At 42.8% G+C, this 24033-nt stretch overlaps 1 protein-coding gene across 2 annotated transcripts in view; it reads left to right on the forward strand.

The window, feature by feature from the left end:
* The first annotated feature begins 4891 nt into the window (after window positions 1-4891).
* Window positions 4892-24033, forward strand: part of DNAJC8 (DnaJ heat shock protein family (Hsp40) member C8) — a 28457-nt gene continuing 9315 nt past the window's right edge. For both annotated transcript variants that reach the window (XM_043998024.1, XM_043998025.1), the window contains exons 1-4: window positions 4892-5009; window positions 9629-9730; window positions 19795-19851; window positions 22331-22397. In XM_043998024.1, the coding sequence (XP_043853959.1) occupies window positions 4932-5009; window positions 9629-9730; window positions 19795-19851; window positions 22331-22397 (304 nt within the window). In that variant the 5' untranslated portion in view covers window positions 4892-4931. The remainder of the gene's footprint in view (window positions 5010-9628; window positions 9731-19794; window positions 19852-22330; window positions 22398-24033) is intronic.

The raw sequence follows: 24033 nt of genomic DNA on the forward strand, positions 1-24033 counted from the left end.
TAGCTGCCCCTCAATTCTGATTCTTAAGGAATTATTTTCCCCACTCAGCTTTTGCGCCTCCTTTTCATTTGTCCAGTAGTTTTTTTTGGGGGGGGGGCGGGGCAATGAGGATTAAATGACTTGCCCAGGGTCACACAGCTAGTAAGTGTCAAGTGTCTGAGGCTAGATTTGAACTCAGGTCCTCCTGAATCCAGGGCCTGTGTTTTATCCACTGTGCCACCTAACTACTCCCTGTTCAACAGTTTTTTTTGTTTTTTGGGGGGTTTTTTGGTGAGGCAATTGGGGTAAAGTGACTTGCCCAGGGTCACAAAGCTAGTAAGTTTTAAGTGTCTGAGGCTGGATTTGAACTCAGGTCCTCCTGAATCCAGGGTCGGTGGTCTATCCACTGCGCCATCTAGCTGCCCCTCAATAGTATTTTTAAGGAGTTATTTTTTTTCCCCAAACTATTGATTCTCTTTTGCATAACTCTCCTTTCTTTTCCCAATTTTTCTTCTACCTCTCTTATTTGATTTATAAAATCCCTTTTGAGCTCTTCCAAGAGGGCTTTTTGGTCTTGAGACCAATTCTCTTCCCCTTTGAGGTTTTGACTATAGGCATTTTGACATTGTTGTTCTCTTCTGAGTTTGTGTTTTGGTCTTCCCTGTCACCATAGTAACTTTCTATGGCGGGGGTTCTTTTTTGTTTCTTATTCATATTTTAGTCTATTTTGTGCCTTTTAAAGTTGAGCTCTGCTCCCAGGGTACAAAGTGCACTGTCCCAAGCTTCTTTTGCTGAGAGCCAGAGGCCTGATCACTGGCTTTTTGCTCTGAGGCCTCAGCATCTTGCAGCTTGCTCACTGCACTGGGTAGCCCAGCTTACTTGTGTCTGTTGTGTAGTCGATATCCCAGCTGGCGGATTGCCTTCTGTGTTGAAGCTGGAGGGCCTCACAACTGGCTGGCTGTGCCACTAGCTTGCCGATTTAGGACTGAGGGTCCTCAGCTGCTGATCTGTGCTGTAGCTAAGACCTTTTGCTGGTTTTCCCAGACATCCTCTGTGTTGAGTTTCACTACCCTTTTACCCCAGTGAGACAGACCTTTCCTGAAATCATTCTAGGTTATCTTAAGCCAGAAGATTGTTTCACTCCATCTTTTTGTAGGTTCTGTAGCTCCAGAATCCATTTAGAGGCTTAATTTAATGTTATTTCCAGGGGGAGAGCTCAGGCAACTTCATGTCTTCTTTCTGCAATCTTTGGGGGAAGCTATATCATACAAATTTGCACCTGTTCTCAATGTTTAAGTCTTCTAGAGTTGCCTGGGGGCACTGTGAGCACAAGTGATTTGTCTACAGTCAAGCCAATGACAGAAATGGGACTCAGCCCAAGTCTTCTGGACTCTCACCTGTTTTCTGACCACTATGTCAAGCTTCATTACATGCAAGACTTCACAGTTTCAATAACAATCAATATTATTCAAATCAAATTCTTACTGTGTGCAGAGCACTGAGCCAGAGGAAGAGGAGATACAAAGTTTATATAAGATACAGTCCCTCATGGAATTTATAGTATAATGGTCAACAAGCATTTATCAAGCTCCTACTATGTGCCAGGTGTTTTATGCCCACTAAGTACTGAGGATAAAGGTATAGTACAGTCTCTGCTCTCTAGAATTTCCCAGTTTAATGGAGGAGACAGCATGCATGAGTCTATTTATAAAAAGGATAAATTGGAGGTAATCTCAGAAGGAAGGCATTAGCATTAAGGAGGATCAGAAAAGCCTTTTCACAAAAGGTGAGATTTTAGTTGGGGCTTGAAGGAAGCCAGGAAGTAGAGATGAGGGAGAGCATTCCAGGCATGGTGGATGGCCAGTGAAAGTGCCTGGGGTGCAAAGGGCTATAGAACTGTGCATGCCCTTGAATCCAGCAGTGCCAGTGCTAGGTTTATATCCCAAAGACATTCCCAAAAGAGAAAAAGACCTATTTGTACAAAAATATTGATAGCAGCTCTTTTTGTGGTGGCTAAGAACTGGAAATCAAAAGAATGCCCATCCATGAGGAAATGACTGAACAAGCTGTGGTGTGTGATGGTGATGGGATATTATTGTGCTATAGGAAATGAGAAGCAGGAGGACTTCAGAAAGGCCTGGAAAGACTTGTGTGAACTGATCCATAGTGATGTGAGCAGAACCAAGAGACCACTGTACACAGAGACAGCAATATTGTTTGAAGAACTGTGAATGACTTGACTTTTCTTAACAATACAATGGTTCAAGGGGCAGCTAGGTGGCGCAGTGATAAAGCACCGGTCCTGGATTCAGGAGGCCCTGAGTTCAAATGTGGCCTCAGACACTTGACACTTACTAGCTGTGTGACCTTGGCCAAGTCACTTAACCCTCATTGCCCCGCAAAAAAACCAAAAAAGGCAATAAAATGATTCAAGACAATAAAAAAAAGTGCCTGGGGCAAAAGGATGGAGCATTTTGTTCAACAAGAGGGCCTAGCCAGTGCATCATAGAATATGTGGAGGGAAGGATGGTGTAAGAAGCCTGGAAAGGCAGGAAGGAATGAGGCTGCAAAGGGCTTTAAGAGCCAAACAGAAGATTTTGCATTTGATACTGGAGGTTCTAGGGTGCTACCGAAATTTACTGAATGTGTGAGGATGGGATGAAGATGATGTGGTCAGACTTGTCACTGATCATTGACAGCTGAATGTCAGATGGAATGGATCAGAGATTTGAGGCAGGGAGACCAAGTAAATAATTATAGTAAGATATGAAGTAAGTATAATAAGGTAGAGAACATTAACATAGATGGCTATGATGAATTATGTTACATAAGAGTAATATTCCTGGGAGCAGCTAGGTGGCGCAGTGGATAGAGCACCAGCCCTGGAGTCAGGAATACCTGAGTTCAAATCTGGCCTCAGACACTTAACACACACTTACTAGCTGTGTGACCCTGGGCAAGTCACTTAACCCCAATTGCCTCACTAAAAAAAAAAAAAAGAGTAATATTCCTTACAACTGTATAAAACTTCCTCACAACAGTATTTTAAAATTTAAATTTAATATTTTTATTTCTCTCTAATTAATAAACACAAATTTAACATTCTTTCCCCCCTCAAATTGTAAGTTCCAAATTCTCCCCCCCCACTGAGCAGACAAGCAATTTGACATCTGTTATGCATGTAAGTCATACTGTGAAAAAAAAACAGACAAAAAAGAAAATAAAGAAAGTAAAGAAAAACTATGCTTCAAGCTGCATTCAGACTCTATCAGTCCTTTCTCTGGAGATGGATAGCAGACAATAGTAATTTTAAAAAGCGATGTTTGAGATCAGTGGGAAAATCTGGGGAAGGGTACAACAGGGTAAGCTTTAGAAACCTGTACATGCCTGTTAGCATCTCCAGACCTGAGCCTAGGGCCTTGAACATGGTAGGCACTTAATAAATTTGAGTTAGGGAATAATAATAATCTGACATTTATGTAGCAATTAAAATTTTGCCAACACATCATATTACTTATCTCATTTGGTCCTCTCAACAACTCTGAGGTAAGTGTTGTTCAGTTGTGTCTGACTCTCTGCGATCCCATTTGGGACTTTCTTGGCAAAGATCCTGGAGAGGTTTGCCATTTCCTTCTTCAGTTCATTTTGCAGATGAGAAAACTGAGGCAAGCAGGGTTAGGTGACTTGCCCGGGATCACATAAACTATTAATCCTCTGAGGTCAGATTTGAACTCAGGAGACCATATCTCCTGACTTCAGACCCGGTATTATATTCACTATGCTACCTAGCTGCCCATGAGTTAAGTACTACAGGTGTTTCTCCTTTTACAGATGGGTTAAATTCAGACTAGGACAGGTTAAAGTGTCTTATCCAGGGTCACTTAGCTAGTAAGTATCTGGAGTGGGGATTCACATCCAGGACTAGAGCAACATTTCCTCTCTTAGTAATAATAATATCTAGTATTTATATAACACTTTAAGATTTGCAAAGCACTTTACAAGTTTTCAGTTGTTCCCCATAATAGTTTAATAAGTATTGTTACTGGGGGCAGCTAGGTGGTGCAGTAGATAAAGCACCGGCCCTGGATTCAGGAGGACCTGAGTTCAAATTTGACCTCAGACACTTGCCACTTACTTGCTGTGTGACCCTGGGCAAGTCACTTAACCCTCATTGCCCCTCCTCCCCCCCAAAAAAAACATTGTTACAGCCAGATAAACATAGTTGACATGCAGCAGTTTGTGTAGCTCTTTACAAATGTTTTCATTTGATTCGCACAACACTGGGAGGCAGGTACTATTATTTCTTTACATTTGAGGAAACAGAGGCAGAGAGAAGTTAAGTACGTTTCTCAGGGTCACACACGAGTAAGTAGCGAAAACAGAACTTGAACTCAGGTCTTTCCAACTCCATGTTCCACGACACGAACTCCTTATATACCTCATATGCCCCTCCTAGGGACTAAGTTGTTAAAAGGCTGGCTACATTAAAATCTTTTATAAATATAATTGTAATAGATATACGCTCTAACCTTGCCAGTGACATTACATACACACGTATACTTACACACGTGTATATATGTATTTATACATACACACACACACACATAGGGACAAGAGTATGTATAAGTGTCGGCAGCTAATGGTACAAATAAAGGATGGGCTGTGATGTTTTTGTTATTCTACGATCCACTGGCTGTTCAGCTCCTAGACCGGCATGGTCCCCCGAGAGCGTAGCGGAGGGTGGGGGAGTGAAGGGGTGGGGAAATCGGGCCCATGCTGTGAGTTCAAGATTCAGGCGGATCTTGTTCTAGCATGTACTAGAAGTGTGTACTAGCCCTTTAAGAGGAAGCCCCGGAGCGCCGGGGGGGCGGAGCCTGAGTAGACGCTAGGTCGCTGTCACGTGTGTCGGCGTCTGCGGCCTCGGGGGTCACGTGGTGGCTGGGTTGGGGAAAATGGCGGCTTCGGGGGAAAGTGGGGCCTCGGGCGGCGGCGGCAGCACCGAAGAGGCGTTTATGACCTTCTACAGCGAGGTGAGTCAGGCAGCGGTCCCGGCTGTGCCGGGAGCTCGGCCCGTAGCGGCAGTGACGGTCCTTGCCGTTCAGCAAGAGCCGGAGGGCCGCTCAGGGTAGGCTGGTTGTGCCGGGCCTGGCGTCGCCGCCTCCTTCCGGGCCTTGGGCCCGCCCTCTCCGGCTCCCCCTCCAGCGCGGGTACTCCTTTCCCTCTCCCAGCTCCCTTCCCCGGCTTCTCCCTGCTCTTTGCTCCTCTCCCCAGTCACTCTTTCTGCTTACCCTCGGGTCTTCCCCCCCCACCCCCGCCCCAACTCTTCTGTCTTTGGGTCTGTGCTCCCCTTTCCATTGCCATGGTCCCCTCCCCTCGTCTCCCTCTCTCTCATTACCCCCTTCCCTTCCTCCTCTTGCCTCCCCATTCTTCCCTTTTGCTGCCCTCCACTGCCCCTCTTTTTCTCCCAACCGTTGTCCCCCTTCCTTATGCTGCCGTCCTCTCCCTTCTGCTGCCCCCTCTCCTGTTTCTCCCTCCTCCCCTCTTGCTGCCCCCTTCTCATGCTGCTGCCCCCTTCCTCCCAACTGTTGTCCCTCCTTTCCTCTTGGTGTCCCTTTCTCATGTTGCTGTTCGTTCTCTCTCGTTACCCACCTCTTTCTCTCTTGATATTCCTCCTCATGCTGCCCCCTTTCCTTCTTTCTGCTGCCCCCCCCCCCCTTTCTTCCCTCCTCCTCTTCTGCTACTGCGGGAAGCAGCACCTATCTGGTATTAGTCCCTCCCCTTCCCTTGGATCTCAGCCTTTCCACCTGAAAACAGGTTTGCAGGGCTGGAGATCCGGGAGCAGCACTTCAGGCTGAGACCCTTAGGTTTGCCACAGGCCTTCTCTGGCATGTACATTCACCTTGTTTTGACCGAGGAAGAAGTAATAATAACGATAGCAGACGTTTGTGAGGAGCTTTATGGCAATGAAATCTCAAGGCCTGTCCTTAATGGAGAATGTCAATTTCTTGAAGGCAAAGACTGTCTCAAGCTTGTCTTGATATTGCCAGCTTTTAGCACAATGCCTGGCACGTGGTAAGTCAGTTATGTTGATTGATTGATCTCATTTGACGGTCTCAGGTGGTCTGAATTTTACTGATGAGGAAACTGAAGCTTAAGAGGTAAAGTGATTTGCCCAGGGTTGAGCATCTCATAAATGTTTAGGGTGGAATTCAAACCCAGTTCTTCCTGACTATAGGGTCAGAGCTCTATATCCTACTCCAGGGGTTCTTAGAAACCCATTGTCCATGAACTTGTGGTTTAAAATTTTTTTTTTTAATTTTGATAATAATTTCAACAAAATTGGCTTCCTTTGTAATCTTATTAATTTAATTTTATGTATTTACTCTATTCTGAGAAGGGGGGAGCACAGGCTTCACCAGTCTCTCTAAAGGGTCAGTGCCCCAGTGATACACCAAGTTTGCAGAGGTTGTTGGGGTATTGGGGGGGGGGTAGGGAAGAATTTAACTGCCACTCCTTTGCCATCACTACATAGCACAGATTGTTATAGCTCCCTCTTTGTAGCTGCTTTCTGTTGGGGGGAAGTGTACAGCCCCCCACCCAATGTCACAGTTTTAGATCTGGAAGATACTGTTTGGTCCAATCCCTTCATTTCACTACAGAGGGAACTTAATAACAAATCATTGTAAGTTTTTTGAATTTTTCTCTGTCATAAAAGAAGAAAAGTTCAGGGTCTCGTAGTCAAAGCTTCAGTCTTTTCAGAATTGAACAAAACATTTTTTAGTATCAGTTATCCTACAAAGGTTAAGGATTTTCCTAGAAATGCAGTTGTGTGTTTAAGAGAACAGAATTCTCAATACTGTACTAACTTGTACACTCGTGTTTTCAATTGAATATTGTCAACGTTTCTGTGAGGTTGGCTATGTTATAATATTGCTCCCCTTTTTCAGAAAAGGAAACAGGCCGAACAAGTGTAAGTGATTTTTTCAAAGTCCCACAAGCAAGCTGGTGTTTTTATATCTGTTCAGCTATTTCTCATGTCCTGTGCTCTTTTCACAGTCCTCTTTGCCTCCTCAGCTCTGATATCATAGAGGCTTGCTTCCTGGATTACAAACACTGGCTCCTAGTGTAAAGAATTTTTGTAAGGGTGGAGGGGAAAGGAGAGGAGCAGTGACATTCCTGCAGCAGGAGAGAAGCAAAGGTAGAGTTTTGGAGGCTAAAGTGGAATCCTTTGTTGGGGATTACACCCATTACAATTACTTGGGAGACATTGTTTCCGTGGAAATTGACATTGGTATGGTAGCATTGAATTCCAGAGGAATAGTTGAAGAGAAGCAGAAAACAGATAAAGACTTGGGCTTCAATCCCAGTGCATTTCCTTTTTACCTCTGTGACCTGGTTAACTTCTCTGGGTCATAGATTTCTTTACTGTAAAATGAGGAGATTGGATTATATCCTTCAGTAATTTTACAATTTGTTTTGATGAGGGGCCAAAAGGATCCTTGTTAGAAAAATATTAAGAACTGTTGGTGTAGATGCTCTCTAAGTTAGTTACCTTCGAGCTCAAAATTCTGGGAAGTGACTTAGCCTGATCTCAAATGGCAGGCAGGATAGTGTAAAGAATGCTGGCCTTGGAGTGAGATCAACTGAGTTCAAATCTTATCACCATTACTTCTGTAATTCAAGTTCCTTAACCAGCCTCTGCTTCTTCACCTTCAAAAAATGGAGGGGTTTGACTAAATGATCTTTGAGTTTGATTATAGCTCTAAATTATATCCCTTTAAGAGTGACTGACTTAAGGATCAAACTTACTCTGGAAACACTGACCATACATTTCCTTCACTTTTTCAAGTGTTCTTTTTACCTAAAAGGGTATTCTTGCCTTTGTGCCAAGTTTTATTCTGCCTCCTCAGTGGGACTTGATTAGATAGGGAAGATCCTCAATCTTGATCAGGATTTCATGTTCCTAAAGTCCTTTTGACTACGTTTTGCAAAGGTTTGAGATAATAAATAACGTTTGGGTTTAGAACAGTTCTCCAGGTGGGCAACAGAGTTTTGTCTCTGAGGACGTGTTTCCTGGGAGGGGAGTTACTTTCCAATACTTGCCTTCAAGTTAGGGATAATAACAGTAATCATAATAGCCGGCATTTATATGTTACTACATACATTGTGTCATTTGATCCTCATAACAACCTGGTGAGATAAGAATTACAGATATTATCTCCATTTATAAATGAAGTCTCCCAAGATGGTAAGTGACTTTCAGAATGTCACACAATGAGTAAATGTCTTCAGGTATTTGAACACAGGTCTCTTAAAGTCTAGTGCAGTGTCTGCCTCTGTCCATCTTTTTCTCTGTCGTCTTCTGTCTCTTTTTATATCTCTTGAAAATTCTGAATTTTAAAAATGAACATTTTCATTTACAAAGTAGAACAGAAGAGTTGTGAAACCAAGAATTTATGTGCATTTTGCTTCTTAAATAATGATAAATCTGACATGTTCATTTCAAAATGATCATGCTTGTCTATTTCAATTTAAATTTGCTTCTCGTGCATTTTAAATGCTTCAGTGAAGAAACCTACCCACCCCCCATGCCCCTGCTTTTTTGGTTACCACTCTTGCTGGTTCCCCTCTCCTCTTAATGCCAACCCTCTGTCCAGTGAGGAAAAAAAGAAAACCACATTCCTTGTAACAGATAAGCATAGTTATGCAAAATAAACACCCATGTTTACCATGTCCAAAAACTGCCTTGTGTCCATCACCCTCTCTCAGGAGCTGCTTCTCCTGTGGTAGCATGCTTCCTCACCAATCCTCTGGACTTGGGGTTAGTTGGTCATTGCATCGAATAGTCCTTAAGTCTTTCACAATTGTTTGTTTTTAATAATGTACTTACTATATAAATCATTCTTCTGGTCCTGCTTACTTCACTGTTCATTATTTTGCATGTCTTAACAGTTTCTCTGAAACCATCTGTTACAGTTTCTTATTTATAAATAATATTCCATCACATTTGTATGCTATAATTTGTTTGGTAATTCCCTCCCCCTTACGAGAAGAGCATCTAATAACTATTTTTTTTTTTTTTAGTGAGGCAATTGGGGTTAAGTGACTTGCCCAGGGTCACACAGCTAGTAAGTGTTAAGTGTCTGAGGCCAGATTTGAACTCAGGTACTCCTGACTCCAGGGCCGGTGCTCTATCCACTGTGCCACCTAGCTGCCCCCTAATAACTATTTTTGTATGGAGGGAACTTTCCTTCTCTCTTTATTGGGTACAGGCTTAGTAGGGGTATTGCTGTATCTCCAGTACATCTTGTATTGTACCACGTTGGCTCTCTTGAGATATACTGGGCACGTCACTAACTTTATTATAGTTAACCTGACTCTAATACTTAGTCTTGTGGCTATGGGGAAGTCACTTTAACTCTTTGACCTTCCAGATCCTCATCTATAAAGTATAAATAATCTTAAACTACTATGTTATGAGGAAAAGGCTGTTTATGAACGTTGACCTGCGTCTAGATATTATCATTATAAAGGATTTATATATATATATATATATATATATACATATATATATATGTATATATATATATATAATATATGTATTTCACCTATTGAATTTAGCTAATGAACCTTTTTTCCTTTATTCCAGGTGAAACAAATAGAAAAAAGAGATTCTGTTTTAACGTCAAAAAATCAGATTGAAAGACTGACCCGGCCTGGATCATCTTATTTTAACTTGAACCCATTTGAGGTGAGTTTGTCTTCTAATTGTTGGGGTAGTCCTGACTTATTTTTTCACCATATCAAGCACTTTCACAGAAGATGAGCACACGGATGATTTATTTTGTAAGTGGAGTTTTGAAAACCCAATTGAACTTGCACTGGCCTTGGATTCAGGAGGACTTGAGTTCAAATCTGGCCTCAGACATTTGACACTTACTAGCTGTGTGACCCTGGGCAAGTCACTTAACCCCAGTTGCCTCAAAAAAAAAAAATGAGAGAGAATGGGTGGTATTGGAGCAGGATATGCTTGTCAGTGAACTTAACAATGGTTTGGTTGAAGGCCATACTCCAAAATTCCAGGTTCCTTTCTCTTCGTATTTGCTATTATTTTTTCATCAACCATAACTTTCAGTGTATAGCTGTCCTTCCTACATCACGACTTTCCCCATTGTGGTTTCAATATATTGCAGGTTGGCATGAGAAATTAAATGGGAATTTTGGGGGAGATTTGCAGAAGTTGCAGATGACGCACAAAGGCCAGAAGATGACCCAGAAAAAGCTTAGAAACTCAGAGATGCATAAAATATATATATGTAATTGTATAGTATTAACTGATTTTATCTTTCAGTACCATAATTCAGACTTCTTTGGTTCAAAGGGAGGGCCAAAAAATTTTCCGTGGATTTTCCAGATTGCAGGGGCACCATGCTCTTAACCCCAGTAGTGTGGAAGGCATAGCTCTAGTCACCTTGTGATTGGGATGCTTCCTCAGTATCTTCATTATTCTGTTTATTTAAAAAAAATTAACATCAATTTATAAACTGGTTAGATTTTTAAAGATGTTTTAGGAGATCTGCTTCGATGTTTCTCATGTTATGTTTTTATTTTTGAGAAGTAGGATATACATGGTATTATCAGTAGTGATTAGTGTTTTCTCCTGCAATTACTTACATGGAGATAATTTAAAGGGGTGTTGTCATACAGTTTTTATGCTATCTGTAAATTTAACAAAAAGAATTGTAGGTGATATTTATATTCAGGGAGAGATTGTAGAGAGCGAACAAAAGACCTGGATGAGAACCTTGGAGAACATCCATGTCTAAGGTTTAAAAGGAAGATGAAGATCCAGGAATGGATGGAGAGAAATGGGTCAGGAATCACGAGGGAATAATGTTAACGAAGCCAGATGATGAGAAAGATACCAAGAAGGGGTAAGAGGAAGGAGTGAAGATTCATTGTGTCATATGCTGAGGAGGATGGGGGGCAGGGAAGAAACTGTTTGATGTGCTGGTCATGAGTGACTTTTGGAGAAAATGGTTTCTGTTCAGTAGTGGGGAGGGAAGCTGGATTGGAAGGGGTTGAGATCTTAGACAGCCTGAAAGAAGATGATACGAGCCAAGTCAGTCTTCCAATCTGGTTTTTTGATGTTAAAATAGAATCTTTTTTCTCTTTGTTTCACCTGGAATAAGGGAAAGAAACTTCATTAGCTAAATTCATAGGCAAAACATTTAATCCCTTACAGTAATACTATCTAGACAGCAAATCAATGTTTATAAAAAGCCCTTTCCTCACATTAGTAGTTTAAGTATGATTATTTATACTTTATAGGTGAGGATCTTGAAGGTCAAAAAGTTGAAGTGACTTCCCCGTAGCTATGATAATGTTAGGGATGTGTCCAGTATATCCCTGGAGAGACAGTGTGGTATAAATAAGAAGAGAATCTAGATGAGGGTCATAGGCATGGCTGGGTCTCTACTGGCATCGTGGGAAGGAGCACTCACATCAGCAAAGTCATAGATTTGTTGAACAGTTGGACACTGTCTTGAGTGAGAACAATGATACCTCCTCTGTTATCTGCCTTGTGTGTCCCAGGGCTGAAGCATTGCTTTCTATTCTGGGTGTCACATTTTGCTATGGGGGTAAGCTGGACGGCAGGTAGTGTTTTGAGATCATGCTGTAATAGGTTCGATTGAAGGAACTGAAACTGTTTAACTTAAGAGAAGACTTTGGATGGGGAGGAGACACAATACTTGTCTTCAGATATTTGAAGGTCTGTCAGGTGGGAGGAGTAAAGGACTTGTTCTGCTTGGCTTTAGAGGACAGTATGAGAACCAGTGGATGGAAGCTTGCAAAGAGGCAGATCCAGGATAGACGTAAAGTAAAAAAATAAACCCCAAAACTCTTAAAGTTGTCCAAAAGTGTATTGGGTTTCCTGTTGAAGTAATGGGTTCCCCTTTTGGGGAACTCCAAGCAAAGGCTGGATCGCAACATTCTGGGCATGCTATAAATGGTATTCTGTTTTAGGTATGGCTTACTCTAGCTGCCCCCCCACCCCTTTTTAAAAAAAAGTTTGGGGGCAGCTACATGGTGCGGTGGGTAAAGCACCAGCCCTGGATTCAGGAGGACCTGAGTTCAAATCCAGCCTCAAACACTTGACACTTACTAGCTGTGTGACCCTGGGCAAGTCACTTAATCCTCATTGCCCCCCCCCCCCCCCAAGAAAAAACCTCCCCCCCAAAAAAGTTTTGATGCCTTTTGTTTTTATACTGGTCATTTCCAGATATACCCTCCCTTATGATAGTGAAAAACAGTGAAGCAAAACTGACCTTGTATACAATGTTCCACATCTATATTCTTCCTGCCCCCACTTGTCTACCAGAAGGAATGAGGAGTACTTATTTTATCTTTTTTGGGATTAAGATTGGTCATGACAGGGGTAGCTAGGTGGTACAGTGGATAGAGCACCGGCCCTGGATTCAGGAGAACCTGAGTTCAAATCCAGCCTTAGACACTTGACACTTACTAGCTGTGTGACCCTGGGCAAGTCACTTAACCCCAATTGCCTCACCAAAACAAAACAAAAACAAAGAAAAAGATTGGTCATGACAGTTAGAGTTTGGTTTCTCTTTACATTATTATAGTCAGTGATATATATATATATATTTTATTATTTTATTTATTTTTTTAGTGAGGCATTTGGGTTAAGTGACTTGCCCAGGGTCACACAGCTAGTAAGTGTTAAGTGTCTGAGGCCGGATTTGAATTCAGGTACTCCTGAGTCCAGGGCTGGTGCTCTATCCACTGTGCCCCAGTGACATATACCTAGCTGCCCCAGTGATAATCTTCTTATAATTTTAAAAATGTTTCTTTTAAAAAATAGATCTTTATTGACATATTTAATCTTTATGTCACCTAGATTTCTCTCTGTATTCCCTCCACCTCCTGGACAAACATCCCTTGTAACAAAGAATTTTTTAAAAGAAAAAAAGAGGAGGAAGAGAAGAAAGTTCAATTAAACCACTCAGTACATTGAAAAATATTTGACTTTTCCATGTACCTCACTCTTTGCAAAAGGGGAGTTTTGACTGTTTTGTGGTTGTTTTTTCCATTTATGTTGTGGTGGTCCTTGTATATATTGTTTTCCTGGCTCTGCTTACTTTACTTTTCATCACTTCATATAAGTCTTTCCATGCTTCTCTGTATTTATCATGTTTGTCCTTTCTTTTTTTTTTTTTTTTTTTTTTTTTTTTTTTTTTAGTGAGGCAATTGGGGTTAAGTGACTTGCCCAGGGTCACACAGCTAGTAAGTGTTAAGTGTCTGAGGCCGGATTTGAACTCAGGTACTCCTGACTCCAGGGCCAGTGCTCTATCCACTGCGCCACCTAGCCGCCCCTAATGTTTGTCCTTTCTTATGGTGGAGTAAAATTCCATTACATTTATGTGCTACAGTATGTTTAGCCATTTTCCAGTCAATTGTTTCCAATTCTTTGCTGCCATGAAAAGTTCTGCTTTAAATGTTTTGGTATATATGGAGCTTTTGTTTTTTTTTTTAAACAAAGACCTCCATTCCTAGTATTGTAATCCCTGAGTCAAAGGATGTGAGCATTTTAGTTACTTTATTTACTTTCCAGAATGGATTTACCACTTTACAGCTCCACCAAAAGTGCATTTGTGTACTTTCCACAAGTGTTCCATTATTGCCTGTTGCATCTTTTGCCATCTTTGCTAGTTTGTGGTCACCAGTCTAATCTTCATGGTTGCCTTTTCCCTGGTTGGGATCACAGGTGTTCTGTAAATGTGCATCGACTCAAATTGAATTCAGATTGAATTATCATAAGTTTATATATCTTGGATTCCATCCTATTCATCTTTTTTTTTTTTTTTGGTGGTGCAATTGGGGTTAAGTGACTTGCCCAGGGTCACACAGCTTAGTAAGTGTTAAGTGTCTGAGGCTGGATTTGAACTCAGGTACTCCTGAATCCAGGGCCGGTGCTCTATCCACTGTGCCACCTAGCTGCCCCCCATCCTATTCATCTTTAGAGCATGAGCCTCCAAGTTTCAGAATCTTGAAGAATCACATAATTAGAATTGGAAGGGATGCAAGAAGTGAGCTAATCCAACTTAGACCTCTTGAATACCCTTTGTATTTCACTGCCAACAAATAGTCATCCAGACTTTAAAGTTTTCAAAGTGGAGTGGCAAAGCCAAGATGGTGGTGGTGTTATTTACTTGTTTCAGTTGTCTGACTTTTCATGACTATGTTAGGGGCAGAGATACTGCAGTGGTTTTCCATTTCCTTCTCCAGCTCATTTTACAGATGGGGAAACTGAGGCAACCAGGGTGAAGTGACTTCCCCAGGATCACACAGCTAGTAAATGTCTGAGACCAGATTTGAACTCGGGAAGATGTCTTCTGGAATCCAGGCCCAGCACTATACCCACTGTGCCACCTAGCTATCTCAAGATGGTGGAATATCAGAAAAAAGGACAGCGAGCTCACTCATGCCCCTCAGCTTTTCCAGTCACATTTAAAAAGTGTACCAGACTGAATCCTGATTGAGCAATCTAGGGGGGAAAAGGACAGTGAATCATTTTTTTAAAATCTCAAGTCAGCATAGGGAGACAGACTGATGTTCGATCTTTGGAGATTGAGAGCACAGTCAGCCAGGATCCCATCATACAGAGCCTCTTCTATAGGGAGAGGCTGTGCATCAGGGCAAGATGAAGTCCTAGATCCAGCATAGAGGGTCCTTCCATGGCATAGGGTGCAGGAACAAGTGCCAACTGGCAGCTTTATTGTTCAGTTCCCAGTTCCAGGTCACAGATCCAGGGTGTGATTCTAGGCCCTAGGCTGTATCATGAGCAATGAGCAAGTTCAGAAGCAGTCAATAGCTGTGTGGCTCAGATGCCAGGAGTAGAGCGGGGTCTAAGTTCCAGTCCCCAGCCTTGTCTGAAGCCTACGGAGTAATAACCAGGGCAGGAATCCCAGACCAAAGGGAATCCTACAGTTCCATCATTCTGAACCAACAGTGCGTTCCAGATGTCTGATACTGGCTGAATCTAGCAGTAGTCTCATGGCCAAATGAGGTAAGCCCCACAAGTGTGTTGTTCAGACCCAAACCCAGGTAAAGAAATTGTAGAGTTCAGATCAGGGGGGAAGTGATCAGACTTGCCCTCCATCAGACCACTTTGGGAGCACTGAAAGCTTTCATGACCCCAGCCTGAGTTGTCCTTGAGACTCTGGAATAACACGGTACTTAATACCCAAAGAAAGTAACTGTGAGAGCAGCCTAGGCATCCCTTCCAGAAATGCCAGCCTTAATATCAAGTACGAAGTTAAGAAGTAATCTGGGAGAATGGGCAAACAAAAGGATCCTACAATAAAAAGCTGGTATGCTGATGACTTGAACCCAGAAGAGAATAACTCCAAAATATTTACAAGCAAAATCTTGAAGAGAAACACAGCTGGGGCACAAATTCAACTAGAATTCATGGAATTCTAATGGAATGAAACAAGAGTTTTAAAAAAAGTATAAAATATTTTCATAAATGAAATGAGAGTTCTAGAGGAAAAAATTGGAAAAGAAATGAGGGCTATAGAAGAAAGAATTGGAAAGGGAATTAACAGCTTAGTACAAGAGGTACCAAGTGGTACCTAAGCAGTAAACTATCTGAGAATTAGAGAGGAACAAATAGAAATTAATGATTACATGATATTACCAGAAATATTAAAGTTAGAAGTATGAAGAAATAGAAGAAGAAAATATGAAGTATTTCATAATAAAAAAAACTGACCTGGAAAATAGACCATGGAAAGAAAATTTAAGAATCATTGGACTACTTGAAAGCATGACACTCCCCTTCCCCCCCCAAAAAAAATAATCCAAAAGCCTAGACATCATGTTTCAAGAAATCATAAGAGAAAACTGGCCAGATCTTTTAGAACCAGAAGGCAAAGTAGCATAGAAAGAATCCACAAATCACGTCCTGAAAGAAACCCGCAAATGAAAACTGCCAGGAACACCATAGCAAGATCCAGAGCTTTCAGGTCAAAGAAAAAAATACTTCAAGCATTCAGAAAGAAAGAATTCAAGTACTGAGGAGCCACAGTTAGGATCACACATAAGTTAGCAAACACCACCGTGAAGGAGCAAAGAGCTTACAACCAAGAATGACTTATCTAGCAAAATTGGGAAAGAATTAGAACTTTTATAAAATAGAGGATTTCCACACATTTTTTTTTTTTTTTTTAGTGAGGCAATTGGGGTTAAGTGACTTGCCCAGGGTCACACAGCTAGTAAGTGTGTGTTAAGTGTCTGAGGCCGGATTTGAACTCAGGTACTCCTGACTCCAGGGCCAGTGCTCTATCCACTGCGCCATCTAGCTGCCCCCTTCCACACATTTCTGATGAAAAGACCAGAGTTGTATGGGAATTTTGAAGTGTTAACATGGGAGCCAAGAGAAGCATAAAATGTTAAACTTGAGTGAAGAACTAAAAACTAAGACAAGGTCTGTTTACATTCTAATACAGGGACATGATACATGTGTCCCCTCTGAATCCTATTATCATTAGGGCTTATAGAGAGGGCCTAGGAGTGATTCTATTATATTTTAATGATCTTAAAAGAAGAATACAAAGGGAGGGGAAGAGGACTACACAAGGGAGAGGATGTTGAGGGGAAATTATTTCACTTAATTGGGGTGCACAGATAGAAGTCTACAAACAAGGAGTTGGAGGTAGGGGAGTGACTGACATTTGAACCTCACTCAGCTGGTCAAAGGAGGGAAGAATACACGTATATTTGGGTACAGAAGTACATTTCATTAAATGGATACAGAAAGAGAAGGGAATGAGGAGAGTAGATGAACTTTCTTTCATCCTTTTTTTTTTTTTTAAAGTGCGTGTATGAGGCAATCAGGGTTAAGTGACTTGCCCAGGGTCACATAGCTAATAAGTGTCAAGTGTCTGAGGCCAGATTTTTACTCTGGTCCTCCTGACTGGTGCTCCTATCCACTGTGCCACCTAGCTGCCCCCAAAACAAACTCTTGTACAAAAATATTTATGGCTCTTTTTAAAGTTGCAGAGAGTTGGAAACTGAAGGGGTGTCCATCCTTTGGAGATTGGCTATAGAAGTTCTGGTTTATAAATGTGATGGAATGCTATTGTCCTCTACAAAATGATGAAGGAAATGGTTTCAGAGAAACCTGGGGAGTCCTGTAAGAATTTCTGTAGGAAGACGTGAGCAGGACCAGAACAGTTTATATATTTTCGTTGACAGCAATATTGTAATGACAGCTTTGAAAGACTTAGGAATTCCGATGAGTATAATGACCAGCTGTGAATCTAGAGAATGCACGAGGAAACCTGCTGCCCACCTTCTGATAGAGATGTGAGAGATGGAGTTCAGAGGGATACTTAAAAATGTGGCTAATGTGGAAATTTGTTTGACTCTGTATGTTTGTGATAGGAGGCTTGTTTTTCTTTCTCAGTGATGGGCTGCGTGGGAGGGTGAGAAGGTAGATTTTTGTAGATTGAAAAAAATTTTAATTTAGCACAACACAAGTAGTCATCCAGTTTGATCTTGGAGACTCGGGGGAAACCGCTTATTCTCCTCAGATCATCTCTCTCAATGTCAAAGTACCTTTTCTTTTACCTTAATTTTCATATTCTTAGAGTCCTTTTTTCTCGGGAGTCCCATTTTTGTGAGTAGATGAACTCGGATCTGCTCTGGTAAATGTTACATTGTTTATATACAGCCCTTTGTGGTTTACAAAATACTTTGCACCGCTGTGATAGGCAGATCATAAAAGTAGCATTCCTGTTTTACCTTTCAGAAAACCGAAGGTCAGAAATGTCTAGAAGCATCGCTCACAGTCACACAACTAGTGTTGGAGCTGGGACGTGAATCCAGGTCATCAAGTCTCAGTGGTTTTTCCATTAGGCCCCACTGCCTCTGAAGACGATGGCCATCATCACTGATTCTTTACAAAAAGTGTTTTATCGATATTTTTACATCACAGTCACTTCAAACTCTAACACACGTATCTCCAAATTGAACTCTTCCTCGTAACAAGGAAAAAGAGCTCAGTAAAAACACCGGAGAGAGTGACCGCATCAGATCATAGATTCGAGCTTCTGCCTTAGCAGTTTCACGCCTCTCTGCTTTAGGGGGAGTTCTGTGTCAGTATTGGGGACCACCATTGAGTTGTCAGCTCTTCAGAGCTTGTCTTTATGTTGGTCATTTTTCCCTTGGCATCATCCTGGTCACTGAGTTTTCCAGCTTGTTGGCTGATTTGGGTTGTGTTGATTTCCCCAGATCACTAACTATCGCACATCCTTTTGTAGGCCTTTGTTCCTTCACTCACTCCTTTCCTCAGGAGGTTCTGTTTCAGTGGTCTGGCACATCCACACTTTTTGAACTGATCCCTTAATGATTACTTTATTACTTAATGATTACTTTCTTCAAACATATTGTGCTTTGTCTTTTGTCTTTCATCCCAAACTGTGTTTCGGACATGGATCCCTCATAGCTGTCTCATTGCTATTGACTGTGGTGATGACGCACTCTCTCCCACCCATCCGATGTTCTTGGCCTAGAACAACCCCTCTGGGGTCCTTTTGGATGGAGACTTATTAGGAGCAGAAGTTCAGGTGTATGCCAGTACCGTGTCAGTGGTAACCTTTTGTTCCCTAATGTTTCTGTTTGGAACCTGCTGAACTTTTGCCGAGCTTCGTTTTTATTCCTTTCCTTTCCTTGTTCCATAATCGTTATTTCTTTTCCTTCTCAGACTCATTCCTGATGCGACTTCCTTTGCTCCCCTAATAACCAATCCTCTCTCATAGACCTGAAGTATCCTGGTGTAGTGAAGAGAGCATTGAATGTGGAGTCAGGTCACCTGGATACAAACCTCAGGTCTCTTTCTTACCACCTGGTTGGCCTTAGGCCAGTCCTTTATTTTGTCTTGGCCTTAGTTTTCTTATCTATAAAGAGAGGGGCTTAGACTGATGATCTCTGAGTTTCCATCTAGCTTTGTACTTGTGGTCCTGTGATCCTTGACATGGAGTCTGACTCTCTTCCACTCAATTGCCACCCTTCCTTCTTATCCTTTGTCATTCAGTGCCATTTCCTGGCCTGGAAGATGAAGTAACCACCAGGGCTCTGCTGAAGATCATGGGCTGCATGACAGAAATCTCCTTTATTTCAGTCTTGACCACTTAGAAAATGCCATCATGTTGGTGATGTTGATCATGTCTACTTTGTGGACATTCTCTGATCCTCACAGAATTATTGGTCCGAGGGAAGCTAAGGAAACTACAACTCATGAGGTCAGAATTTGTACTGTCTGGACCTTTGGTTTGGGATAACCAGACTAGCGTGTTGGTCAGACACTCGGCCACAACTGCTGCCGTCTTCACTGCCAAAGTGAAGCCTTGAGCTCTAATCCCAGCTGTTGACCTGGTTGCTGTGGCCAGGCTGAGGTGGGAATTGAGGTCTCAGTGGTGCCTAAGAACACACCTCTCCATTTTGTATATCTGCTTAAATATCCATGGAACAGAAGAATTTTTTTCATTGATGAAGAGGAAGAAGTAACATCGAGGGGGTTGGGAGCCTGGCTCTGTGTGCAAAGTGAGTGCTTTTTTCCTGGTAAAATCAGCCATTGGAGGGCCATAGAAATGACCCAAGAGAAGGGGTAGCTTTGCCTTGGGTGGGTGCCCCCACTGATCGATTTGCTCAGAGAAATTACATGGTCATGGACTTAGTTTTGGAAATCTTTTTTTGCTTCTTTAACCTGGTCACTTCTGGTGTTTATAGGTTCTCCAGATAGACCCCGAAGTGACAGATGAAGAAATCAAGAAGCGGTTCAGGCAGGTAAGCCACCATTTACATGCTGTCAGTGGCACCTGAGGTGTGGATGAGCCCTCTCTGTGGGGATGGGCTCAGGGAAGTAAATGTGTATGTGTGTGTGTGTGTGTGTGTGTGTGTACACATGTGTGTGTATGTATGTGTACACACACACACATGCACACTGTACCATGTGTTTTAGGCTCACATCTTCCAGAAACAATTTTATTTAATTTAAAAGTAATCTGAAACCTAAACATTTCTAGCTGGGAGAGAGAAATGTTTAATGTGGCCCATGGTCCCCATCCTTCTGATGTAACTCTTGCCCCAAGACAATTTTAGGGAACATTTAGAGGAATCCTGAAGAACAATCCCAACATATAAAAAAATACAGGTTGGGCTAACATTTCAAAATAATTGGGTAACCAGGTCATCATTCCATTCCCTCCTAGACTTCTCTCCTCAAGGGATCAGTATTGGGGATATTTACTGATTAGGAGGCAACAGAAGTGCCTCCCTTTCATTGGAATAAAGGGCCCTTTCTTGGTGGGTGTCCTAGTGCCAAACACTTCTGGGCTGGGAGGATGAAGTTCTTCTCTGGGCATGAATTCAGTTTGGGGCATCACCTTTAATCTGGTTCTCTGAGGAAGGCAGTTTCCTAAAGGGAAAGAGTTTTTTTGGTCCTGAGAAATAGTACTACTTAATATTTCCAATGTGACTAAAAAGTTTTTTTTTTAAATAAGCTTCCATATATCAAATATGATTTTTTCCTCCCCTCCAAGTTCTCTCCCTTTTTTTTTTTAACCCCTTCCTCTTGCTTGTGTCTTTCACCAGTATAAGTGAAAGGCCCAGATAGCTTTCCATGAGATGCTTTGGGGACAGACCTCCAGGACAGGATATAGATATTAGACAAGACACACCTATAGGTTAATACTATATTATATAGGAAATGTTTCTGTATATGTGTGTATTATAGATGTAGGAAGCAGATATTTCTATATTTGTGTGTGTATGTATGTATGTCCAATATCTGTGTCCTTTCCTGAGGTCCTTCCCCAAAGTACTTTATGAAAAGCTGTCTCGTCCTCCTTCACTTAAACATATCCTTTTGTGTACTCATTCTCATGCACAGTCATTCTCACAGGGATGGCTGTTGAGATCATTTTATAGAAATCCCACACCTCCTGGTTGGTTGAGTTTACCTCATCGTTTTCTTCTTTAGACTGAATAATCTCATTGCATCCAGCCTCTCCTTGTAAATCCATTTTTCAATCTGTTTAACACGTCTTCTCCTCTGGACACCTTCCAACTTCTTCCTCTCCCTCTAAGTGCATCCAATGATTTCAGAAAGGCCTGACCAAGACACTGCATTTCTCAGCTCTTAGATGGCATGTTCCAGGCTTCATTCTTGCTTTTTTAATATATTGCTGACTCACTTATTTTGTGATTAAGCCAGACTTTTTCCATGGAGCCTCCTCAATTATTTCCCATCTTGTGTGTCTCTGTGTGTTTTCCTTCCTGAGTGGTCCATTCTGTCCTTGTTTTCAAACCCAGCACTTTATTAAACCTGAATTTCTTTTTGCCTGACCATTTTGTGTCTTAATTGGGGTTTTTATTTTAAGATGTTGGCAGTTTCTCTCATTTTTAAAGGTCACATGCTGAAAATAACAGGAAGAATGGCTAATGTTTCTATAGCAGTCTCTCCTTAGCTCTAGGTCCCGTTACCAGCTGCCTGGTGGACATCTCAAGCTAGCGGTGCCATAGGTTTCTCCCACTTACCATGTCCAAAATAGCGCTCAGTATCTCCCTCCAGCCCTCGGTGTTCTTCACTGAACTTCTCCATTACTCATTCCCGTTGAGGACACCACGGCCTCCCTCTCCCCAAGGTTCTCAGATCCTACCATCATTCCTGCCTCCTCACTTTGCTACCTCATCCATCATGGGACAGATCTCACCATTTCTAACTCCACGTACATTTGGCGCCTAGCCCCTTTCTCTCCACCTGGAGAGCCACCACCTTATTCAGGCCCATGTTCCCTCCCGCCAGGGCATTTACAGCAGTGTACTCATTAGTCTCCTTGCCTTGTTTCTTCCCATTTTGATCCGTCCTCATATTTGTTGAAGTGATTTTCCCAAGATACATGTCTGTGTTACTCCCCATTCAGTAATTCCAGTAGCTCCCAGTGTCTTGGGGAAATCACTTTGCTTTACAGTCTCCGAGAGCATTTGGTTCTTTTTGCAGCCCTGTCAGGTAGCTAGTGCAAGTACTAGTCACTCTGTTTGACAGACAAAGAAACTGAGGCTCTAAGCAGACCACACACCCAGTAAGGGTCAGGACAAAACAAGAATGCAGGTCTTTCTGCTGAGACTCTTCTCTCTGCTTTGGTGTGGCTTCCTCTCCTGGGGCCTTGGGCTTCAGACCATCCCTGGTCCTGGGGACACGCTGCCAGGGAGTCTGGGCGGGTGTTTGATTGAACTGAGCGACCACTTCCCCTTGTCGTTGTAGTTATCCATATTGGTGCATCCTGACAAGAACCAAGATGACGCAGAAAGAGCACAGAAGGCTTTCGAAGGTATTTGCTCCCCCTCCCCAGTGGTCACATGACTGTACTTTGGACTGTACTCGCTGCCCTTGGACCCAGTTGTAGTGCTTAGGATAGATAGTTCTTTTGTTCACCTGGACCATTTCATACCAGGCTTCCCGTGTGTCTTTTTGTCTTTCCTTAGTTCTCCCAGTTCTCTCCGTTTGTTGTCCCTTGGGATGCCATCATCTTCAGAGGTGGAAGGTGCCTGTTGTTAGAGGGGCCTTGTTTCTTTAGTGCTTTCTGATTACAAAACTCCTTCCACACAATCCTGTGAGGTAGCTGGCGGGTACAAGTGTTATTGACCCCTTTCACTGATCCGCAAACTTAGGCTCAAAAGTCACGTACCTAGAAAAATCAGAACTTAACCCCAGTTCTGACCCCCCCAGTCTTTCTCTAAGACTAGCGTTTTCCAATCCCATAGGCCCTGTGCCATAAAAATAATTATAGCTCACATTTATGTAACACTAGACGTCCATTGAGGCAGCATAGCTCAGTGGGTAGAGAAGTGGTCTCTGAGCCAGGAGCCCTGTGCATCCAAGCCCCATCTCTGACAAAAAGGGGCCTTGTGATGCTGACCTAAGTTACTTCCCCATCTGGGGCTCCGGCCACTGTACAGGGTGTTTCTCCATCTATCCCAGTGAAATCCCAGGTCCAGTTAGTGTCCCCTGACTTCCTTTGTCTCATTGCCCAAGAGCTGTCCCCTCTTACATCCAGTATCTTTTCCACTCCACCCCTGCGTGGGCCACCCTGTTTTCCAAAACAGGTAGGCAAAAGAACCCAGACCTACTCCAAACCCATCCCACGTGACTGCTGTGCTTGCCTTAGGACATTGTGCTGCTGTCCACAGGGCTGCTGCCGTATCGCCATTGCTAGCCATCTGACCCCTGCTTCTGCCCCTGTGTGTGTGTGTGTGTGTGTGTTTGGGGCAGCTGGTAGTTGGCAGGAAGCAGCAAGTGTAGACAGAGGGATTTTAAAGCCTGATGGTCCTGGACCTGCTTGCCCCTCCATTCCTCTGGGGCCATGTGAGGGGCCTCAATGACTTGGGGCTTCCTTGCAAATCAGGTGGTCAGGTTGTGGAGGGGGCCCCCCCCCCAGTACTTTTACAGTTTTCATTTGTTAATTTGGTTCAGCCCCTTTCTAGAGCTCCTGCATTTTCAATTCAGTTTTACTTTGTTGCAGGAAAAAATGTGATCGCATGTGCTGGAGCCGTAGGGGCTCTTAGCAGCCGAGCACTGTGGGCCGCTGTCCTCTTCTGAGTTGTGTTCTTGTGCGGCTTAGTGACGCAGGGCAGCGAGCACAGGAACAGTGGGCTTGCACGAGTGACAGCACTTGTTGGCATTGGCACAGGGCTGGTCCTTGTGTCATTGTTGCTGCTGTTGTGCTGATGGGAAACCTGGGCCTGGAGGAAGTCATGTTCCTTGGGCTAGGCCGTGGTGGGACTGGGCCTGGATCCAGGCTGTCCTCCAGCCAGCACAGTTGCTCCTGCCCTGCTGCCTCATTGCCTCTTCTGGGGCGTCAGCATTACAGCGGCCCTTGTAGATTTGTAGCTTCCCGCCTTCCATTTGTATAGCATTGTCTGAGGACGATGCACTGTGATATTTGCATGTTCTTCAGTTGCTTCAAC

Source organism: Dromiciops gliroides, chromosome 3, assembly GCF_019393635.1.
Source record: "Dromiciops gliroides isolate mDroGli1 chromosome 3, mDroGli1.pri, whole genome shotgun sequence".
NCBI lineage: Eukaryota > Metazoa > Chordata > Mammalia > Microbiotheria > Microbiotheriidae > Dromiciops > Dromiciops gliroides.